This window comes from Dreissena polymorpha, chromosome 8 (genome assembly GCF_020536995.1).
Source record: "Dreissena polymorpha isolate Duluth1 chromosome 8, UMN_Dpol_1.0, whole genome shotgun sequence".
Lineage (NCBI taxonomy): Eukaryota > Metazoa > Mollusca > Bivalvia > Myida > Dreissenidae > Dreissena > Dreissena polymorpha.
The window spans coordinates 1,904,086-1,921,450 of NC_068362.1; the positions used below are offsets into that span (position 1 = coordinate 1,904,086).

Here is a 17,365-nt window from a genome sequence, read left to right on the forward strand (position 1 = left end):
TCAAACAGTTTGGATCCTGATGAGACGCCTGTTCTGTGGCTTCTCATCTGGATCCAAACTGTTTGCAAAGGCCTTTAAAATTTGGTTCCCGCACTGAAAGGGTTAAGTGTTGTCTCAGATGGGCCTGAGCAGTCTGCACTTTCCTTTCCGCTTCATGGATTTTTTTAAAAGAAGATCTGTTTTAAACAAAAATCCAGTGTAGGAGGAAAGGGTTCTCCCTGTCTGCACAGTCTAATCTGAGATGACACTTTAACAATTTACCACTAAGATACATATTTAGACACATTATAGGTACTTAGAAAGTTAACTTTAATAAATAACCTTCCTTACTAAATTCAAATTTTAAAGGCTTCATTTCCAACACTTAGTTACTGATGATAGCAGCAAACAGCATAAAACCTGCACAGACTGCAAGTTACTCGCAGGCTGTTTTGGTTTCATGCTGGTTTCAAAAGCCATTTTCACTTTGCTTCTTATTGGCGAAAGGGTTAAGGAAATTAATTAAGCCCAATTTTCCCACAAAGAGGATCAACAGTGCTAGAGTGTATTACCTTTTCCCAGGTAGCTGCCCCCTATTACCAGAGCCCCCACTTCCTGCATCTTTCTTTACAAGGACACCGGGCTCAAAAGTCCTAGGCGAACTGCTCGAAGGTGACGCGCCATTTTTCAGACGGCACCCAGACGTAATCCGGTTTCAGACTGGTTTCAGCATGCTTCAAAAGAATGAAACATCCAAAGAGTTTTTTCAGCTGGTATCATTGTTTTCCCCAACTCTTTACTGTCAGCATCAACTGATTGGCTGGTGGACCAGTCTAAGGGCCGCTGGGAGGGATCATGGTGTTGGTTGTAGTGTCGAACCGTAGGCAGCTGCAGAATGTTGCGGTATGCTACTATGTGTTGTGTACACACACATTACCATCGAGGATTTGTGCGCCACTGAGGTCGGGTAGGTGTTACGTCAGGATCGTGCCATTCATTTCATCAGACGGCTGGGCAGTCTAGAACCACGTTGAACAATCTTGGCGAGGTTGTGGACCGCCTGCTTTACCACATTGTCCACTTCTGCTGACCAAACCTCGGAATACGAGGCTCCTAGTTTCCACACCAGGGTCAAGGAAGACATTGCTCCTTCTAAATACTTAAGCAAAGACGTTGACGCTTCTAGACCACTGAATGTGCATTTGGATCTATGGAAATCATTTCTGGCTCACCGAAAACAATCTTTCCAGCCTCCATGTTACCAAGTGGCCCCAAACTGGTCAAAGCCGAACCTGTTTGTGGTCTCTATAATGCTTACTTCACTTTCATTGGTAGCGTTCAAAGACACTTCTGCCATTTCAAATTCATAACGTTTCTTGCCGCTCTTCTCTCTGTTTGCAACTTCAGAAAGATTCTGCTTCGAACCTTTTTGACCTGAAATTTGTGTTATATTTATATAAAGAATGAGTTTATAAAGGTAAACACAATGTGGTCTTTGTCTATAAAACCTCATATTCCAGTTACCAATTCTCAAATTATTACGTCTTTTTCCCAATGGAAAAAAACTCTGCTCCAGATATAGAAAGAAAATATAAACAAGAGCACCGCATAACAGGTGCCAATGCTCGGCGGGTGCATTTTTTAATAAATGAAAGGTTGTCAGAATTTTTATTTTTTTTAGAGGTCACAGTGACCTTGACCTTTGACCTAGTGACCCCCAAAATGGGTGTGGCGTGTACAATCATCAAGGTGCATCCACATATGAAGTTTCAAAAACGTAGGTGGAAGCACTCTGATTTTAGAGCCAATGTAAAGGTTTTAGCACGACACCAGCGGACAGCTGACGACGAGCTGGCTATGACAATACCTCGGGTTTTCTCCGAAAACAGCCGAGCTAAAAATATATTCATCATAATTTGAATAATTAAATATTTAATGAACAAAAACATTAAATTAAAACTCAAAATAATATATAAGATATATTTCAAGGTTATGACTGGCAACAAGACTAGTAAGATGTGTAAACTATTTTCACAATTTAACGAATCTTAAATTTAGAAGTTAAAAGAAAGTACCAGGTAAATTGTCCTACAAATGTAAGAAACATGCATGACAATTAAACGTTAGCTGTTGTTATATTTCAAACATAATATAACATTCACACATACAACATGCAGCAAAAAGACAAGCGTATCTTCTAACAAACTATTAAACGAAATAACAAAACAAGAAAAGCTGGTTTAAATTTTAACCCTTAAAAGAGGCCGTTATTTGTATGACTTTCAGTTGAATTGTCAAGATTTGTTCTAAGTGTTGTAATACAGTTTTCTGATTTCTAAGTAATTAGAATGCTGTCTGGGAAAAGAGGGCTAAATGCATGTGCTTATATCCCAGACTTTCATGTTCAGTCTGCACAGGCTAATCAAGGACAACACTTTTCGCCTAAAATGGATTTTCCTGATGAATAAATTTACTTGAACAAACAAGAGCTGACTCCATTGGAAGACATATGCCCCCAAAAAACGCTAAAAACTCGAAACCTAAACGCAGATTTCGAAACCTAAATGCGGACCCTTAGTTCAAGGTCAAGGTTAAAGGGGTCAAAATTTGTGTGCAGATGGAAAGGCCGTGTCCATATACACATGCATACCAAATATGAAGGTACATCAGAAGCGACATAGAAGTTATGATCATTTTCAAACCTAAACAACAAAAGTGTGACAGACGGTCGGACAGTGTGATCACTATATGCCCCACCTTCGGGGGCATTAAAATACCATACAAGCAAAAAGTGTCTATCTTAATAAGAATGTAGAATGGCACTCCTCAAAAAATGAAATAAGCTTAGTTTTCCAATTTTTCAATTTTTAAACCATTTTCAATGGGACAACACTTAAAGCTCATGCATTAAGTCTCATTTTCCCCAGAGCAAGGCTCATTTCTATAACATGTTATGAAATATCCAACCTCTTGACAGTCTGTAGGCATCAGCCACTGTCATATCCAGGTTCTCCTGTGCAGCGAGTTTCTTCAAATACTTGGCTGACTCGAGAACCAGGCCTCTCATTAGGGTCACTGAGGTCACCTCCACTGGCAACTGCGCCACAGTAACCAGGAAACCATCCGAGAAGAGCACTATTGGAAGAGATGGATGTGTCGCCACGGAGAACTGCTGCCTCATGGGGTCGCATTCTTCAGCTGATGGTTCGAGGTTGCCATCATTGCCACTGAAATGTGTAACATAATAATACAAGCAAATTCATTGAATTGATATCCCCTGCCAATAAAGTTTGTTTATGGATGGATGAAAATCCTTTTATTACAAAATAATTAAGTGTAGGGTATTTGTTTATGCATTGCAATTCTTCTCATTGATATCTATATACCCATGAAGTTTCATGTTCAAATCTTGTAGCGTATCTGAGATATAACCCTAAATAGTTACATCATATCAAAACAAAAATGGGCAATAACTCTTATTTAAGAAAGTGTAGGGTTGTGATTCTTGTGCAAGAAAGTTCTCCTAAAAGATATCTATAAACCCATGAAGTATCATGTTGAAATCTTGTATCATATCTGAGATACAGCCCTGAAAAATTACATCATACCAAAACAACAAAGGGCAATTACTCTTATTTAAGAAAGTGAAGGGCTATGGTTCCTCAGAATGGTACTTCTCCTCAATGATAAAAATACACCCATGAAGTTTCATGTTGAAATCTTGTATGGTATCTGAGATACGGCCCTGAAAAGGTGCATAATAGAATTCAGAAACAAACGAAGGGCAATAACTCTCATTTAAGAAAGTTTTGGGTTATGGTTCATGTGCATGACACTTCTCTTCATTGATATCCATACACCTAGTAAGTTTTAGTCACATACACTATCATCAGGTTTAAAACAAACAAACATATTTTCCAATAATATCAGTTATATCACAAAATCTAGTTGTATATGCACAGAGCAGGTGATAAACCCCAAGATAAATATCACCCCCAAACACATTCACCGCTTACCAGTATAATAATTTCCCATACCTGACAAATATTGCCGGGTGAAGTGGCAAAAACAGGCTGGGTCCCATGGTTACGGAGCATCCATCGGTTGCTATGGCGACTGGGTCACCCAGCCTTGGTATCAGACACACGCTGCCGTTCTTGAGAATGCCCGCCAGGAAGAGATTGTCTGAGGTCCAGGCTAGATCACTCACCCAGTATTGTCTGGGGAAGATGAAGAAGAAATATATGTGACAAATATTTAAAATGAGCATCAGTCTGTGAAAATGGGGCTAAATGCATGTGTGTAAAGCATTGTCCCAAATTAGCTTTTGCAGTCTGTGCAGAGGCTAATCTGGAAAGACACTTTCTGCTTCACTGTATTTTTTGTTTAAATGAACTCTCTTCTTAACCAAAATCCATTTTAGGTCAAAGTGTTGTTCCTGATTAGCCTGTATAGACTGCACAAGCTAATCTGGGATAGTACTTTTCACGCATGCATTCAACCCCATTTTTCCAGAGCAATACATTACAACACTGGCAAATTACTAAATAACAAATACCTACTACCTTTTTTCCCATAGACGAAAAGAAGATAAACCTATCAGTAACAATATGGAAAATAATTAACAAAACTAAAAAACTAAAAACTCAAAATAAGATCATTCAAATCTTGACATGTGCTAAGCATATTGATTTGACAATTACCATCACTAACCATTTCAATGGGCCAAACTGAACCATGATTGTAAACGTGAAAATGAAATAGGCTGGGCTATTAAGTGTAGTTCCTTGCATTACATATTACATGTTTAGCACAAAACACAATTAAAAGTCAATTTATAGGATGCTCCCCAATAAGCAACAAATTGCAGTGTCAAACTTTTTATTAGATTTTCTTTATCTACACACACACACACACACAATTTAAAAGCTGAACATAACAGCCTCCTATTCCCTTTAAAACCCCACATCATGCTCTTTAAATGGAGAGAAGCTGTAGAATGCATTAAGAATTTACAGGTATATTGGTTACAAAAAATGACTCTTTGAATTTTCAAGGTGCAAATAAAAAAAGGAATCCAGAGTCATTCAATTTCTGCATATTTGTCACATGCTCTGTACATGTTGCTTTTAAATAAAAGTTTTAATACTATTACTAATACTATTAAAAAAATCCATCTGTATGATATATACATGTAATACAGTTTGAAGTAAGCTTGTAGGAAGCATGCGCAGCAAAATGATGCAAAGCAGATAATATAATGAAGTAAAGCATGAAAAATGTAAGGAAACAGATGTTCCTAAGAGTTGCAGAACCTTCAATTTATAAATACATATATATTTTGGCAAAAAGACAAATTTTCTTGCATCGGATTTTTAAAAAGAACATTTGTTTTTCTTTGTATTCATTTTGGTTTAAGCCTACTTATTTTACAATAAAGATTGAATATATTTTCCTTAAACAATCAATAGTACAAAATGGCAGCATTTGACAAGCTAACTGCATTTGGCAGAAATGTTCAACAAATATGTTCTAGTGTTTTTCCCAGGCCCTTTCTGTGTGGGGCTGCGCCACGCTGCTGTTCTGAACGCCACTATGCCCTTATTGATAACATCTTATTATCCTTTTCAAGGCTCTTGACCAAACTTTTAAGCCGAATAGTATCAGAGTATGGCCCTAAGGCAGCGTAGATGCACGCTGTTGTGAATTATTTCAGTGGCTTTGTTATACCACTGTATAACTATATAAGTCTGTAATGTGTACTCCTCCACGATAAAATCGTGGACAGTATTTTAAATTTCGCCCTCGATCGCACCAAAACATTAATGGGGAAAATTCTGTCTAACAACTGATAAATTGAGCCGTGCTCTAAATAAACTGGGCTCAATGCATGTGTGTAAAGTGTTGTCCCAGATTGCACATTCAATAAGTCACGTGTTCCCAATACGAGGCTCAATTTGTAGTGGCCTCACCTGCCAGTCTTGGTGACGTTGCTTACGCCGCAGTTCCCCATACCCCCGACCAGCACAGTGTCCGTCAACGGGGACACAAACAGCATGGTGGTCCGAGATGGGAATCTCTGATTGGCCGCCACTGCAAGCACCTGCAGAGTGTTTTTTTAAATTCAAATTTAAGGTTGTTAAAGAGGCCCATTCCCAATGGAAAAAAAATACAAATACATAAAAATAGTATTGAACAAACTTTTATATACAATTTTTACGTATTTGTTAACAAAATAAAACCACTTATTTCCCAATTTTAGTCAAAACAACGCAATTTTTCCCAATCCAAAAGGACCTGGTCCCATCCCCAAAATGGTTAAATTAAATCACTGACCTGCCCGCTGCTGCTGTATGCAGAGACGTAGGCGCCCAGTGTGGAGACGGGCTCAAACTCTGCATGCATCTGCTGGAACGGGTACTGCAGGAGGCTCCATTCGGCAGTAAAGACTGGCAGACTGGGAAAAGATTTGAGAAAAAAACAAACTTTATATTACATATGAGCCTAACTCTGAGAAAATGGGATTTAAAGAAGTCAGCAAAGGCTAATCAGGGACAACACTTTCTGCCTAGACTGTTTTTTTGTTTTAAAGAGAATTCTTTTAAAGAAAAATTCCATAAAAGCTGAAAGTGTTTTCCCTGATGAGCCTCTGTGACTGCACAGGCTAATCTGGGATGACACATACACACATGCAATAAACCCTGTTTTCCCTGAGCGAGACTCGTATACATAAACAATTGTTTAAAGACAATGTAAAAGTCCAGTAGCTGAGTTTTAATCTATCTCAATTGCATCTAAATTTATTGAGACACTCTTTAGTCTATTTCCTGGGTAAAACCAGTACTTTATGTCTTCATAAAAGATCTTAAGACTACCTCTGTGTGGCTCCTGTGATGGTGCATCACACAATATGTAAAGCCTCAAGTGTGATACAAATTAACCCTTTACCACTTAGATACGTATTTTCACGCATTGTAGTCCCTTAGAAAGTTTCATTTAATTAAAGACCTTTCATACTAAATTCAAGTTTAAAGGCTTCATTTTCAACCCTTATACTGGTGAGCAGCAAACAGTTACTCGCAGTCTGTTCTGGTTTTAAACTGCTTGCACATAGCCATTTTCACTTTGCTTTCGAGTGGAAAAGAGTTTAAGCATGCAAAAAATCATGAGTCATAAATAAACAGTTTGAAGCATACTTCTAGCTGCTATGTTCAAGAAATGAAAATATTCCTTACTTTTTAGGTGCGATATCAGGAAACTTCAGTGTCAATGCTGGATCTGGAAACTTAGCACAACCGTTGCCACACATAGAATACAGTCACTGTTGAATACCATGGAGCATTGAAAGCATTGGCCTAGGCTCTGAAATATAATGTCAGAAACAAACATTAAAATAAACTTCACTGCTAGAAAGAAAAAAAAATTCACATATTGAAAACGCACATACCACTTATGATAATTATGTAATGTACTTCTATAAAGTTTATAAATGCTCTCAATAGCCAGCAAAGATATCATGTATAAGTAGAATGTAACTGAATTTTATTTCATCTTTAAATCTGAGGCGATATAAATGAAAATGTCAATTTTCAGACGCATCAAAGTGCCAGTTACATCAATCTTCATAGTGTCATATTTGTTTATGCATACAAATAAAATTTGGGCCATCATTATTTAAACCTTGTAATTCCAACTTGATAGGATTGAAATATCAAAGCTTCAGAAACATTCTCTACTTAATTTTCTGGCAAGAACTATGCCCTTCCTAAAACTCCTATACACTGGTACATGATCATAAAGCTGAATGCTATATTATGACCTTTGTTCTTTGAAAATGGGGCTTAATGCATGCTCCTAAATTGTCATCCCAGATAAGCCTGTGCAGCCCACAAAGGCTAATCAGGACTGCACTTTCTGTCTACACTGGATTTTTTAAAAGAAGAGACTTAATTTAAACAAAAAATTCCATCAAAGCAGAAAATGTTGTCCCTAATTAACCTATGCTGATTGCGAAGGCTAATCTGGGACAACACTTTATTCACAAGAATTATGCCAAATTTTCCCAGAGCACGACTCTTATTTAAATTTGTTCAAATTACGGCAAACAAGCTTTATCTAAGGAGGCTTTCTCTGCCATTTGTTAAATTGTGTCTAGTTCTGAGAAAATTGGGCTGAATGCATGTGCGTAAGTGTCATACCAGATTAGCCTGTGCAGTCTGCACAGGCTAATCAGGGACGACACTTTCCGCTTTTATGGTATTTTTAGTTTCAAGGAAGTCCCTCCTTGCCAAAAATCAAGTTTAGGCGGAAAGTGTCGTCCCTGATTAGCCTGTGCGGACTGCACAGGCTAATCTGGGATGACACTTTACGCATAGCATTATGCCCAGTTTTCTCAGAACGCGGCTCAATTAGTCAATGGCTACTGATTACATGTACCACATTTGCCTTAAGAAAATTCCATATGTTCTTTGTCATAAAATCTTATTAATAGCCAAAATGGGAAGAATTTTGTTATGCTACTTTATATTTGGCTAAAGAAAATGTTACACCATTAGAAACAAATCTCATCTCATACCACATTTTCATAGAACACACTGGCTATGCTGGTCTCCCTGGCGTTGAGGGGAGGTAACTCCATTCCCGTCGGCACTGACACCTCATGCCACGTCCCTTTCAGTGTGGTCACCTTGTCCCGCAGAATTGTCTCCCCTTTTTCCATCGCCCACAAGAAGAACTGCCTGTTGCCAACGGAGACAAAAATGTGGGAGCAGCTATCCGAGGCGTTAATATGGAAGTTTTCTTAAACAAAAAGCATGCCCATAAAGTGATCATCTGTAATTTTCCTATTGACAGTAAAGACAATGTTTTGATTAATACAACTTTAATTCTTATATAAGAAGTTTAATGATGAGTGCACGCAGACAATATTGAAGTTGTATAACTAAAATGCACACTTTCAAATTGTTGCAAAAACAAAATTGGACCAGTATGTACTTTCCATTAGTCACAAAAGTCCTTGATTTACATGTTACAATTCATCATACCGGTATACAATTTTTTATATAAACCTATGACTCCTTTTTAAATTGTTAATGTTTCAATACACAGGATCTATCTAGTAGCATGAAAACCACTTATTACTAGATGTAGTAAACAAACAGCAAAATCTGACACTCTGAGGACATGTATGTTCTTACCTTCACTAAAGTCATCAACCAGTCTGTCAAAACCAGCAATGAATTTGGAGATATCTTTATCTTTATGCCAGATGAACAGCTCTCCATTGTTCAACAAGCCTAGCAGGTAACGTCCTGAATAACAGAATGCACTATTTGGAAAGGTTCTGTATAATATATAGGAGCAGTGCTCTGAAAAAGTGAGGCTTAATGTGCATAAAATATTGTCCAAGATTAGCTTGTACAGTCACAACAGGCTATTCTGGAACGAATTTCTGCCTAAAATGGATTTTTGTTAAGTGTCCTCACTGATTAGGCCGTGCTGACTGCACCTTCAGCGAAAATTCTGTACACACATGCATTTAGTCAGGTTTTCTCAGATTATGGTTCATATACATGTATAATGTTTGCATAAAAACACACTACCAGGTAGTTACATTTTAAGTTTTTTTTTACTATTAATGTATTTCTTAACATATGAAAATACAATATTCAAAGCATTCTGAATGTTCTTGGAACTATTTATAATGGAACTGAAAACATTAAACAAATAATGCTTGCTTCAAGTAACATAGATAGCAAAGGAAAATGTTAGCATAACATAAGACTTATGGTATTGTGGAAATACACAACCTCATTATGTACAAGCAGAAACTGTTTTTGTGCAAGCAACCCAAAATATCCATGTTTTACATATAATTGGCTCGTATCATTTCTGACAATTCTTTCCATTCTTTCATGCATTCTGAGGAGAATGTTTGGCGAAAAGTTCTATAAAACATACATCATTGGAAAGAAAGCAAGTATAACAACACAAAACCACCTTTGATTTTTTTCAATTAAGCACAGTATCCCATTCGAGAAAGCATTATTTGATATCAGGTTTAGATTTTTCGGAAATTTACCTGGGCCCTCTCTTATCATCAGGGAAAGCTACCCACATCCCTAATGAGGGGAAATTTTCAAGCAGTTTCCCTATTATGTGGAATTTTTTTACCCACTCTCTCATTACTACATGTGTACATATTTGCACTATAATCATTGCTTTTTTATAATTTCTAATAGAATTTCTATTTGACACTAAAATTAGACTATATTGTAAGTATGAATTGTACAGTAAATGTCAATATAATAAAGAGGTGAAACTCCTGTTAGATAGATAGATAGATAGATTTAATTTCGACAAGGAATGCATACATGGACATTTACAACATGCACAACATATAAAAATATCACATACATGAAAATAAATATACCATGACATACACACCAAGGATAACACAAAAATGACAGGGGTCTAGCTAGGCTCAAAATTTAGGGAGAAGTCACTTCTCCCTAAAGCCAAAATAGGGAGAAGTGGTAACATCTTTTGGAGAAATGGTACATTTGCATCATAGATCTTAGTTTTACATATATTTTGCTTCAAAAGATAGAATCAGGGCTCAGCCTAGGTTCAAATTTACACCATGCCAATTATCATTAATCAGAAACAACTCTCATTTCGCACTTTTGGGGACAACATTTACAAATACAAACACACACACTTAAGTGTTAATGTTGTGTTATTCATGTATTAAACTGAGTTTAATTAATATATTTAATACTTAAATCACATGCTATTTATGTAATAACTGGTAAGCCTCAATACTGCTGAAATAATTTCTATAATAGAGACTGAAATTGATGGTGGAGTTCAAAAAGACTGCATTTCATTTATAATAAGACATGTGTATAAAACCTACATTTAAAGCTCATCTATTTTTTGAAAAAAAAAAAAGGGCTATTGTCATCACCTTGGCGTCGGCGTCGGCGCCTGCGTCAGCGTCTGGTTAAGTTTTGCGTTTAGGTCCACTTTTCTCATAAAGTATCAATGCTATTGCATTCAAACTTGGTACACTTACTTACTATCATGAGGGGACTGGGCAGGCAAAGTTAGATAACTCTGGCTTGCATTTTGACAGAATTATGTGCCCTTTTTATACTTAGAAAATTGAAAATTTTGGTTAAGTTTTGTGTTTAGGTCCATTTTATTCCTTAAGTATCAAAGCTATTGCTTTCATACTTGCAACACTTACTTACTATCATAAGGGGACTGTGCAGGCAAAGTTATGTTACTCTGACTGGCATTTTGACAGAATTATGTGACCTTTTTATACTTAGAAAATTGAAAATTTGGTTAAGTTTTGTGTTTAGGTCCACTTTTTTCCTAAAGTATCAAAGCTATTGCTTTCATACTTGCAACACTTACTAACTATTGTAAGGGGACTGTGCAGGCAAAGTTATGTAACACTGACTGGCATTTTGACGGAATTATGGGCCCTTTATACTTGAAAATTTGGTTAAGTTTTTTGTCTTGGTCCACTTTACCCCTAAATTATGATAGATATTGCTTTCATACGTGGAACACTCGCAAACTATCATACATGGACAGTATAGGACAAGTTGCATAACTCTGGTTGTCATTTTTACGGAATTATGGCCCTTTTTTGACTTAGTAACTTTGAATATATGGTTTTATTTTGTGTTTAGATCCACTTTGCTTCTAAAGTATCAAAGCTATTGCTTTCAAACTTCAAATACTTTCATGCTATCATGAGGGTACTGTACCTGGCAAGTTGAATTTTACCTTGACCTTTGAATGACCTTGACTCTCAAGGTCAAATTATTAAATTTTGCTAAAATTGCCATAACTTTTGAGTGGTGGAAGTTCAAGGTCAAGGTCATCCTTCAAGGTCAAGGTCATCCTTCAAGGTCAAAGGTAAAAATAAATATATTTCAAAGCGACGTTCTCATGAAGCTGCACATTTTGAGTGGTGGATGTTCAAGGTCAAGGTCATCCTTCAAAGTCAAGGGTCAAAAAAATAAAATAATTCAAAGCAGCATTATCATGAAGCTGCACATTTTGAGTGGTGAAAGTTCAAGGTCAAGGTCATCCTTCAAGGTCAAGGTCATCCTTCAAGGTCAAAGGTAAAAAATTAATATTTCAAAGCGGCATTCTCATAAAGCTGCACATTTTGATGGGTGGAAGTTCAAGGTCAAGGTCATCCTTCAAGGTCAAAGGTAAAAAAATTATTTATTTTTTTTTCAAAGTGGCGCAATAGGGGGCATTGTGTTTCTGACGAACACATCTCTTGTTTTTTCAAACATGGTTAAAAACACAAATATTCATTTTTATTATTTTATTTTTGAAATACCGTCCAACCATCCAACCCAAGAACCCCCCCCCCCCAAAAAAAATAATTTTTTTTTTTGCATTTTTTTTTGCATTTTTGGAAGATATTGTAATAAATGACCACACCCCCACACTATACACCCCTCTCCACTCCACCCCTTCCTCCTTTGTGATTGAAATTGAGATAGGTCCCTACACCTTAAAAAAGAACAAGATGTGTTTGTGAAACACAATGTCCCCCTATATGATGTTTGACTTTGAAGGATAACCTTGACCTTGTGAAGGATGACCTTGACCTTTCACCACTCAAAATGTGCAGCTCCATGAGATACACATGCATGCCAAATATCAAGTTGCTATCTTCAATATTGCAAAAGTATTCATAAAATAAGCAATTTGGGCCACATATATTTGACCTCTGACCTTGAAGGATGACCTTGACCTTTCACCACTCAAAATGTGCAGCTCCATGAGATGCACATGCATGCCAAATATCAAGTTGCTATGTTCAATATTGCAAAAGTATTTATAAAATAAGCGATTTGGGCCACATATATTTGACCTCTGACCTTGAAGGATGACCTTGACCTTTCACCACTCAAAATGTGCAGCTCCATGAGATACACATGCATGCCAAATATCAAGTTGCTATCTTCAATATTGCACAAGTATTCATAAAATGAGGGATTTTGGCCACATATATTTGACCTCTGACCTTGAAGGATGACCTTGACCTTGACCTTTCACCACTCAAAATGTGCAGCTTCATGAGATACACATGCATGCCAAATATGAAGTTGCTATCTTCAATATAGCAAAAGTTATTGCAAAATGTTAAAGTTGGCGCAAACAGACCAACAGACAGACAGGGCAAAAACAATATGTCCCCCACTACTATAGTGGGGAACATAAAAATAGATGAGCGGTCTGCACCCGCAAGGCGGTGTTCTTGTTCTTCTTTGTCATTGATTGTAAATTTATGATGGTACTTTTAACATATTTTTTCCTGTACAGGTGTATCAATTAAAACTTGTGTAACAAAACCAGAAATGTACAGAATCTTTTTACTTCCTTGTAAAATTTAAGCAATTCAACATTAAATCAAATTTATATTTTGTTACAATTATTTGCTTTAAATTAAAAAATCATTTAAAATCTCATTTTACAGCAGAGATAACAAATAAGACCTGTAAACAAGCCCCATATGTATTGCCAATGCTAGGTTACCTCTTCCCATTTGATCATTCTTGAGTATTGTTTTAATGGGCCATTTAACTTTGCTGAATCATAGTTATTGGTAGCCAGCACAAGGCAATTAATCAAGGCATCATCTATTAACAATTTCAAGAAGTGTAATAGCTCCAGACTGTTCTTTTGAATGGTCAACTCTGCATGACCTGTAAATAGGGCAACTTATGGCTGAGAATCCTCCTATGTCAATTTTCCACATCAAATTGATTTTAATCAGTCAATGTCTGGCACAAAGTAAATAATTAAAAGGAGGAGAAGTCACTTCGCCTTCATGAAATTAATGTGCGAAGTGCAGATTAATTTAGAGAAGAAATCGCCCACTTCGCCCACTGGCAAGACCCCTGAATGAGTAAACCCATTTTCCATTGTGTTGCTCTGTGCTGGTGGCATGACATAGAGTGGCACTTACATACATATTAAATTAAATTGCATCAATAAAAATGTCAAACATAATTTTAATAAACAGTTAAATACTATGCAAATATATCTAACACTATTTTGATACTTGAAATATCACATATATCATTATTAATTACGATATCCTAAAAATACACTATTAAAACAAGGGCTGTTTGTAAAACATGCATGCCCCCCATATGGGCTGTCCGTTGTAGTTGCAGCCATTGTGTGAATACGATTTTTGTCACTGTGACCTTGACCTTTGACCTAGTGACCTGAAAATCAATAGGGGTCATCTGCGAGTCACGATCAATGTACCTATGAAGTGTCATGATCCTAGGCAAAAGCGTTCTTGAGTTATCATCCAAAAATCATTTTACTATTTCGGGTCACCGTGACCTTGACCTTTGACCTTGTGACCTCAAAATCAATAGGTGTCATCTGCGAGTCATGATCAATCTACCTATGAAGTTTCATGATCCTAGGCGTATGCGTTCTTGAGTTATCATCCAAAAACCATTTTACTATTTCGGGTCACCGTGACCTTGACCTTTGACCTAGTGCCTCAAAATCAATAGGGCTCATCTGCGAGTCATGATCAATCTACCCATGAAGTTTCATGATCCTAGGCGTATGCATTCTTGAGTTATCATCCGGAAACCATTTTACTATTTTGGGTCACCGTGACCTTGACCTTTGACCTAGTGACCTCAAAATCAATAGGGGTCATCTGCAAGTCATGATCAATCTACCCATGAAGTTTCATGATCCTAGGCGTATGCGTTCTTGAGTTATCATTCAAAAACCATTTTACTATTTCGGGTCACCGTGACCTTGACCTTTGACCTAGTGACCTCAAAATCAATAGGGGTCATCTGCGAGTCATGATCAATGTACCTATGAAGTTTCATGATCCTAGGCCCAAGCGTTCTTGAGTTATTGTCTGACAACCACCTGGTGGACGGACCGACCGACAGACCGACATGAGCAAAGCAATATACCCCCTCTTCTTGGAAGGGGGGCATAAATATGTAAGAAATAGTTTAAATATAACAGATAGCATCATTTATCCTAAAATACTTAGAATAATAAATGGAGAATGCATAACATTTAAGGAAGATAGGATCAATTTTGATAAAAATTGATGACTAAAAATGATTCCTTAAGCCAAAAAAAACAAACAATACACATCAAAAGTTACAAATTTTCTAATAAATGATTTTTTAAAGATGGCTTAAAAACAGACAATTTATAAATCTGTGTTATACTGGAGGGTAGATTGTTCCATAATGAGCATCCGGTGTAACAAAAGGACTTTGACCCGACACCTTTGACCTTGGGGACAGCAACTTCACCTTTTTGAGTTGACCTGATCCTGTATGAATGAATAGAGGCCTGTGGAATAAAATGTTGTCCCATATAGTTAGGGGCCAATCCATTTTTAACCTTAAACACATGGCCAAGAACAATCTGGTCTACACATTTATTGACTGTTGCTTAAGCAGTATTTCTCTCCAATTTTACACACATACATGTTTCTTTATTTATGGCAAGTGACAATTTTCAGTGCTCATATAATTAGTGAAAGACTAATTTTCTTTTTGCATCTCTTAATTAGTCAGCCAATATTTTTTTGACAGAATGTCTTCAACTGAATATGGTAAGGAAGTCACATTTAAGAGAACTTTTTTTTTTGCATGTAGTTATAATTTTTGTTATTAAGCTTTTTTCTGTATGAATTTGCATTACGAGAGATTAAATAAACCGGAAATGGTCTAGATGTTAAACTCATGATGGTGCGAGAAACATAATATTTATGTATAGAACCGTAACGATGAGACTAGAAAACACTTTCAATATATGTTCAGCGTTACGGGTTTTGCTTGCGCTATTTTATTTTCAAGGGGGATTTTTCCACAAAAATAGGGGAAAAAGGTATACTTCTTTGATGGGGGAAGCAACTAATATTCGCGAGTAAAAATGCAGATCGAGGGCCCAGCGTACATTTTTAGTGGCACAGATTTTTCCTTGAAAAAAAAACAGATGTGCAGCTTAAACAACACAAAACCACAAAAACAATCTATTACCGTTTCTGGTTGAGGTGAAGCATTTCACTTGCTCCACAAGTGGTGTTATTTTAGAAAGTCTTCGTTTTGTTTTTCCTGACGGCACATACAGAACACTGACCCTCTTTCCAGGGGCATCTAGGAGAAGAAGACTTTCTTGTTCCTGTAAACAAGTGTTCAATTAATTAAAATCTGTTTGTTCTATATTGCACATATTAAATTAAAATTGATAACTATCCATTTTTAACCAATATTTTTGGTGTTTTATTTTGCTAATAAATAGACGATTGCATTTCAGTCAAGTATGTTGGATCTTTTCTTACCTCGCCTATCCATATTATTCTAGGCCAAGGTTTTTTCCGCCTTATTTCTGTTGATGCTAAAACCTCCAAATCAATCTTCATCGTGGAGCTTAATTCATCAACATTACCTGCATCTGGAAAGCAAATGATAATTTATTACATGTAATTGTGTTTCAAAGCAAGGACCTTTATCTCAAAACAAGTGTACAATCTTGTATCTGGGTTGCTTACCTAGGTCAATCAGAATGTAAAAATATATGTTGGGAGCATTTGTAAATAGCTGTTATTCTTCATCAGTTGATAATAACCCTATATAACATACATAATTTAACACAAAATTAAAAAAACAAACAATGAATATTTTTTAATTATTATTCCATAGATATTTAAATGAGAAAAAGTCACAGGGGCCAGTCAAAAATAAATAAATAGTATATATAAGAAAAAGGAAAAGGGCACCAACGCAATCCTACTACCGGACATGAATTCCAAGGCACTGCTACACAATTCATATGTTTATCACCAAAAACTCTGCACAGATTTACAGCAAAATAAATTATCTTTCAAACGGTACCTGTGTCATTCGATTCAACACAGTATTAAACTGTCCACATGGCCTCAAACACGAGAAATTGTCAAAAATTCGGTCGATGTAGCTAAGCCTGTCCACTTGTGTTTACACTGGAGGAGTCCTGTTAGGCACGTAATAAGCGATTCCCCGATAAATTGTCTATGTCTCCATATAAAACACATCCAAGGAACACTATCCACGTCAATAACTCGCTTGGTCTCCGAATATTTTTGACAATTTCTCGTGTTTGAGGCCATGTGGACAGTTTAATACTGCGTCAAATGGAATGACACAGGTACCGTTTGAAAGATAATTTATGTTGCTGTAAATCTGTGCAGAGTTTTTGGTGATAAACATATGAATTGTGTAGCAGTGCCTTGGAATTCATGTCCGGTAGTATGATTGCGTTGGTGCTCTTTTCCTTTTTCTTATATATACTTTTTTTTTTG

At 36.5% G+C, this 17,365-nt stretch overlaps 2 protein-coding genes across 2 annotated transcripts in view; both read right to left on the minus strand.

The window, feature by feature from the left end:
- The window catches only part of LOC127842107 (uncharacterized), a 41,381-nt gene extending 40,258 nt beyond the window's left edge, over positions 1-1,123 (minus strand). The window contains exon 1 of the mRNA XM_052371433.1: positions 988-1,123. Within this exon, the coding sequence (XP_052227393.1) occupies positions 988-1,123 (136 nt within the window). The remainder of the gene's footprint in view (positions 1-987) is intronic.
- A 114-nt stretch (positions 1,124-1,237) lies between these two features.
- LOC127842108 (ciliogenesis and planar polarity effector 1-like) lies at positions 1,238-16,479 on the minus strand. The gene is made up of 11 exons (XM_052371434.1): positions 16,474-16,479; positions 16,065-16,206; positions 9,177-9,290; positions 8,555-8,778; positions 7,276-7,341; positions 6,824-6,867; positions 6,316-6,436; positions 5,952-6,082; positions 4,017-4,199; positions 2,947-3,206; positions 1,238-1,413 (listed from the first exon to the last, which is right to left on the minus strand). Exons 1-11 carry the CDS (start codon positions 16,477-16,479, stop codon positions 1,238-1,240), a joined length of 1,467 nt encoding a protein of 488 aa, XP_052227394.1.
- Positions 16,480-17,365: the final 886 nt, after the last annotated feature.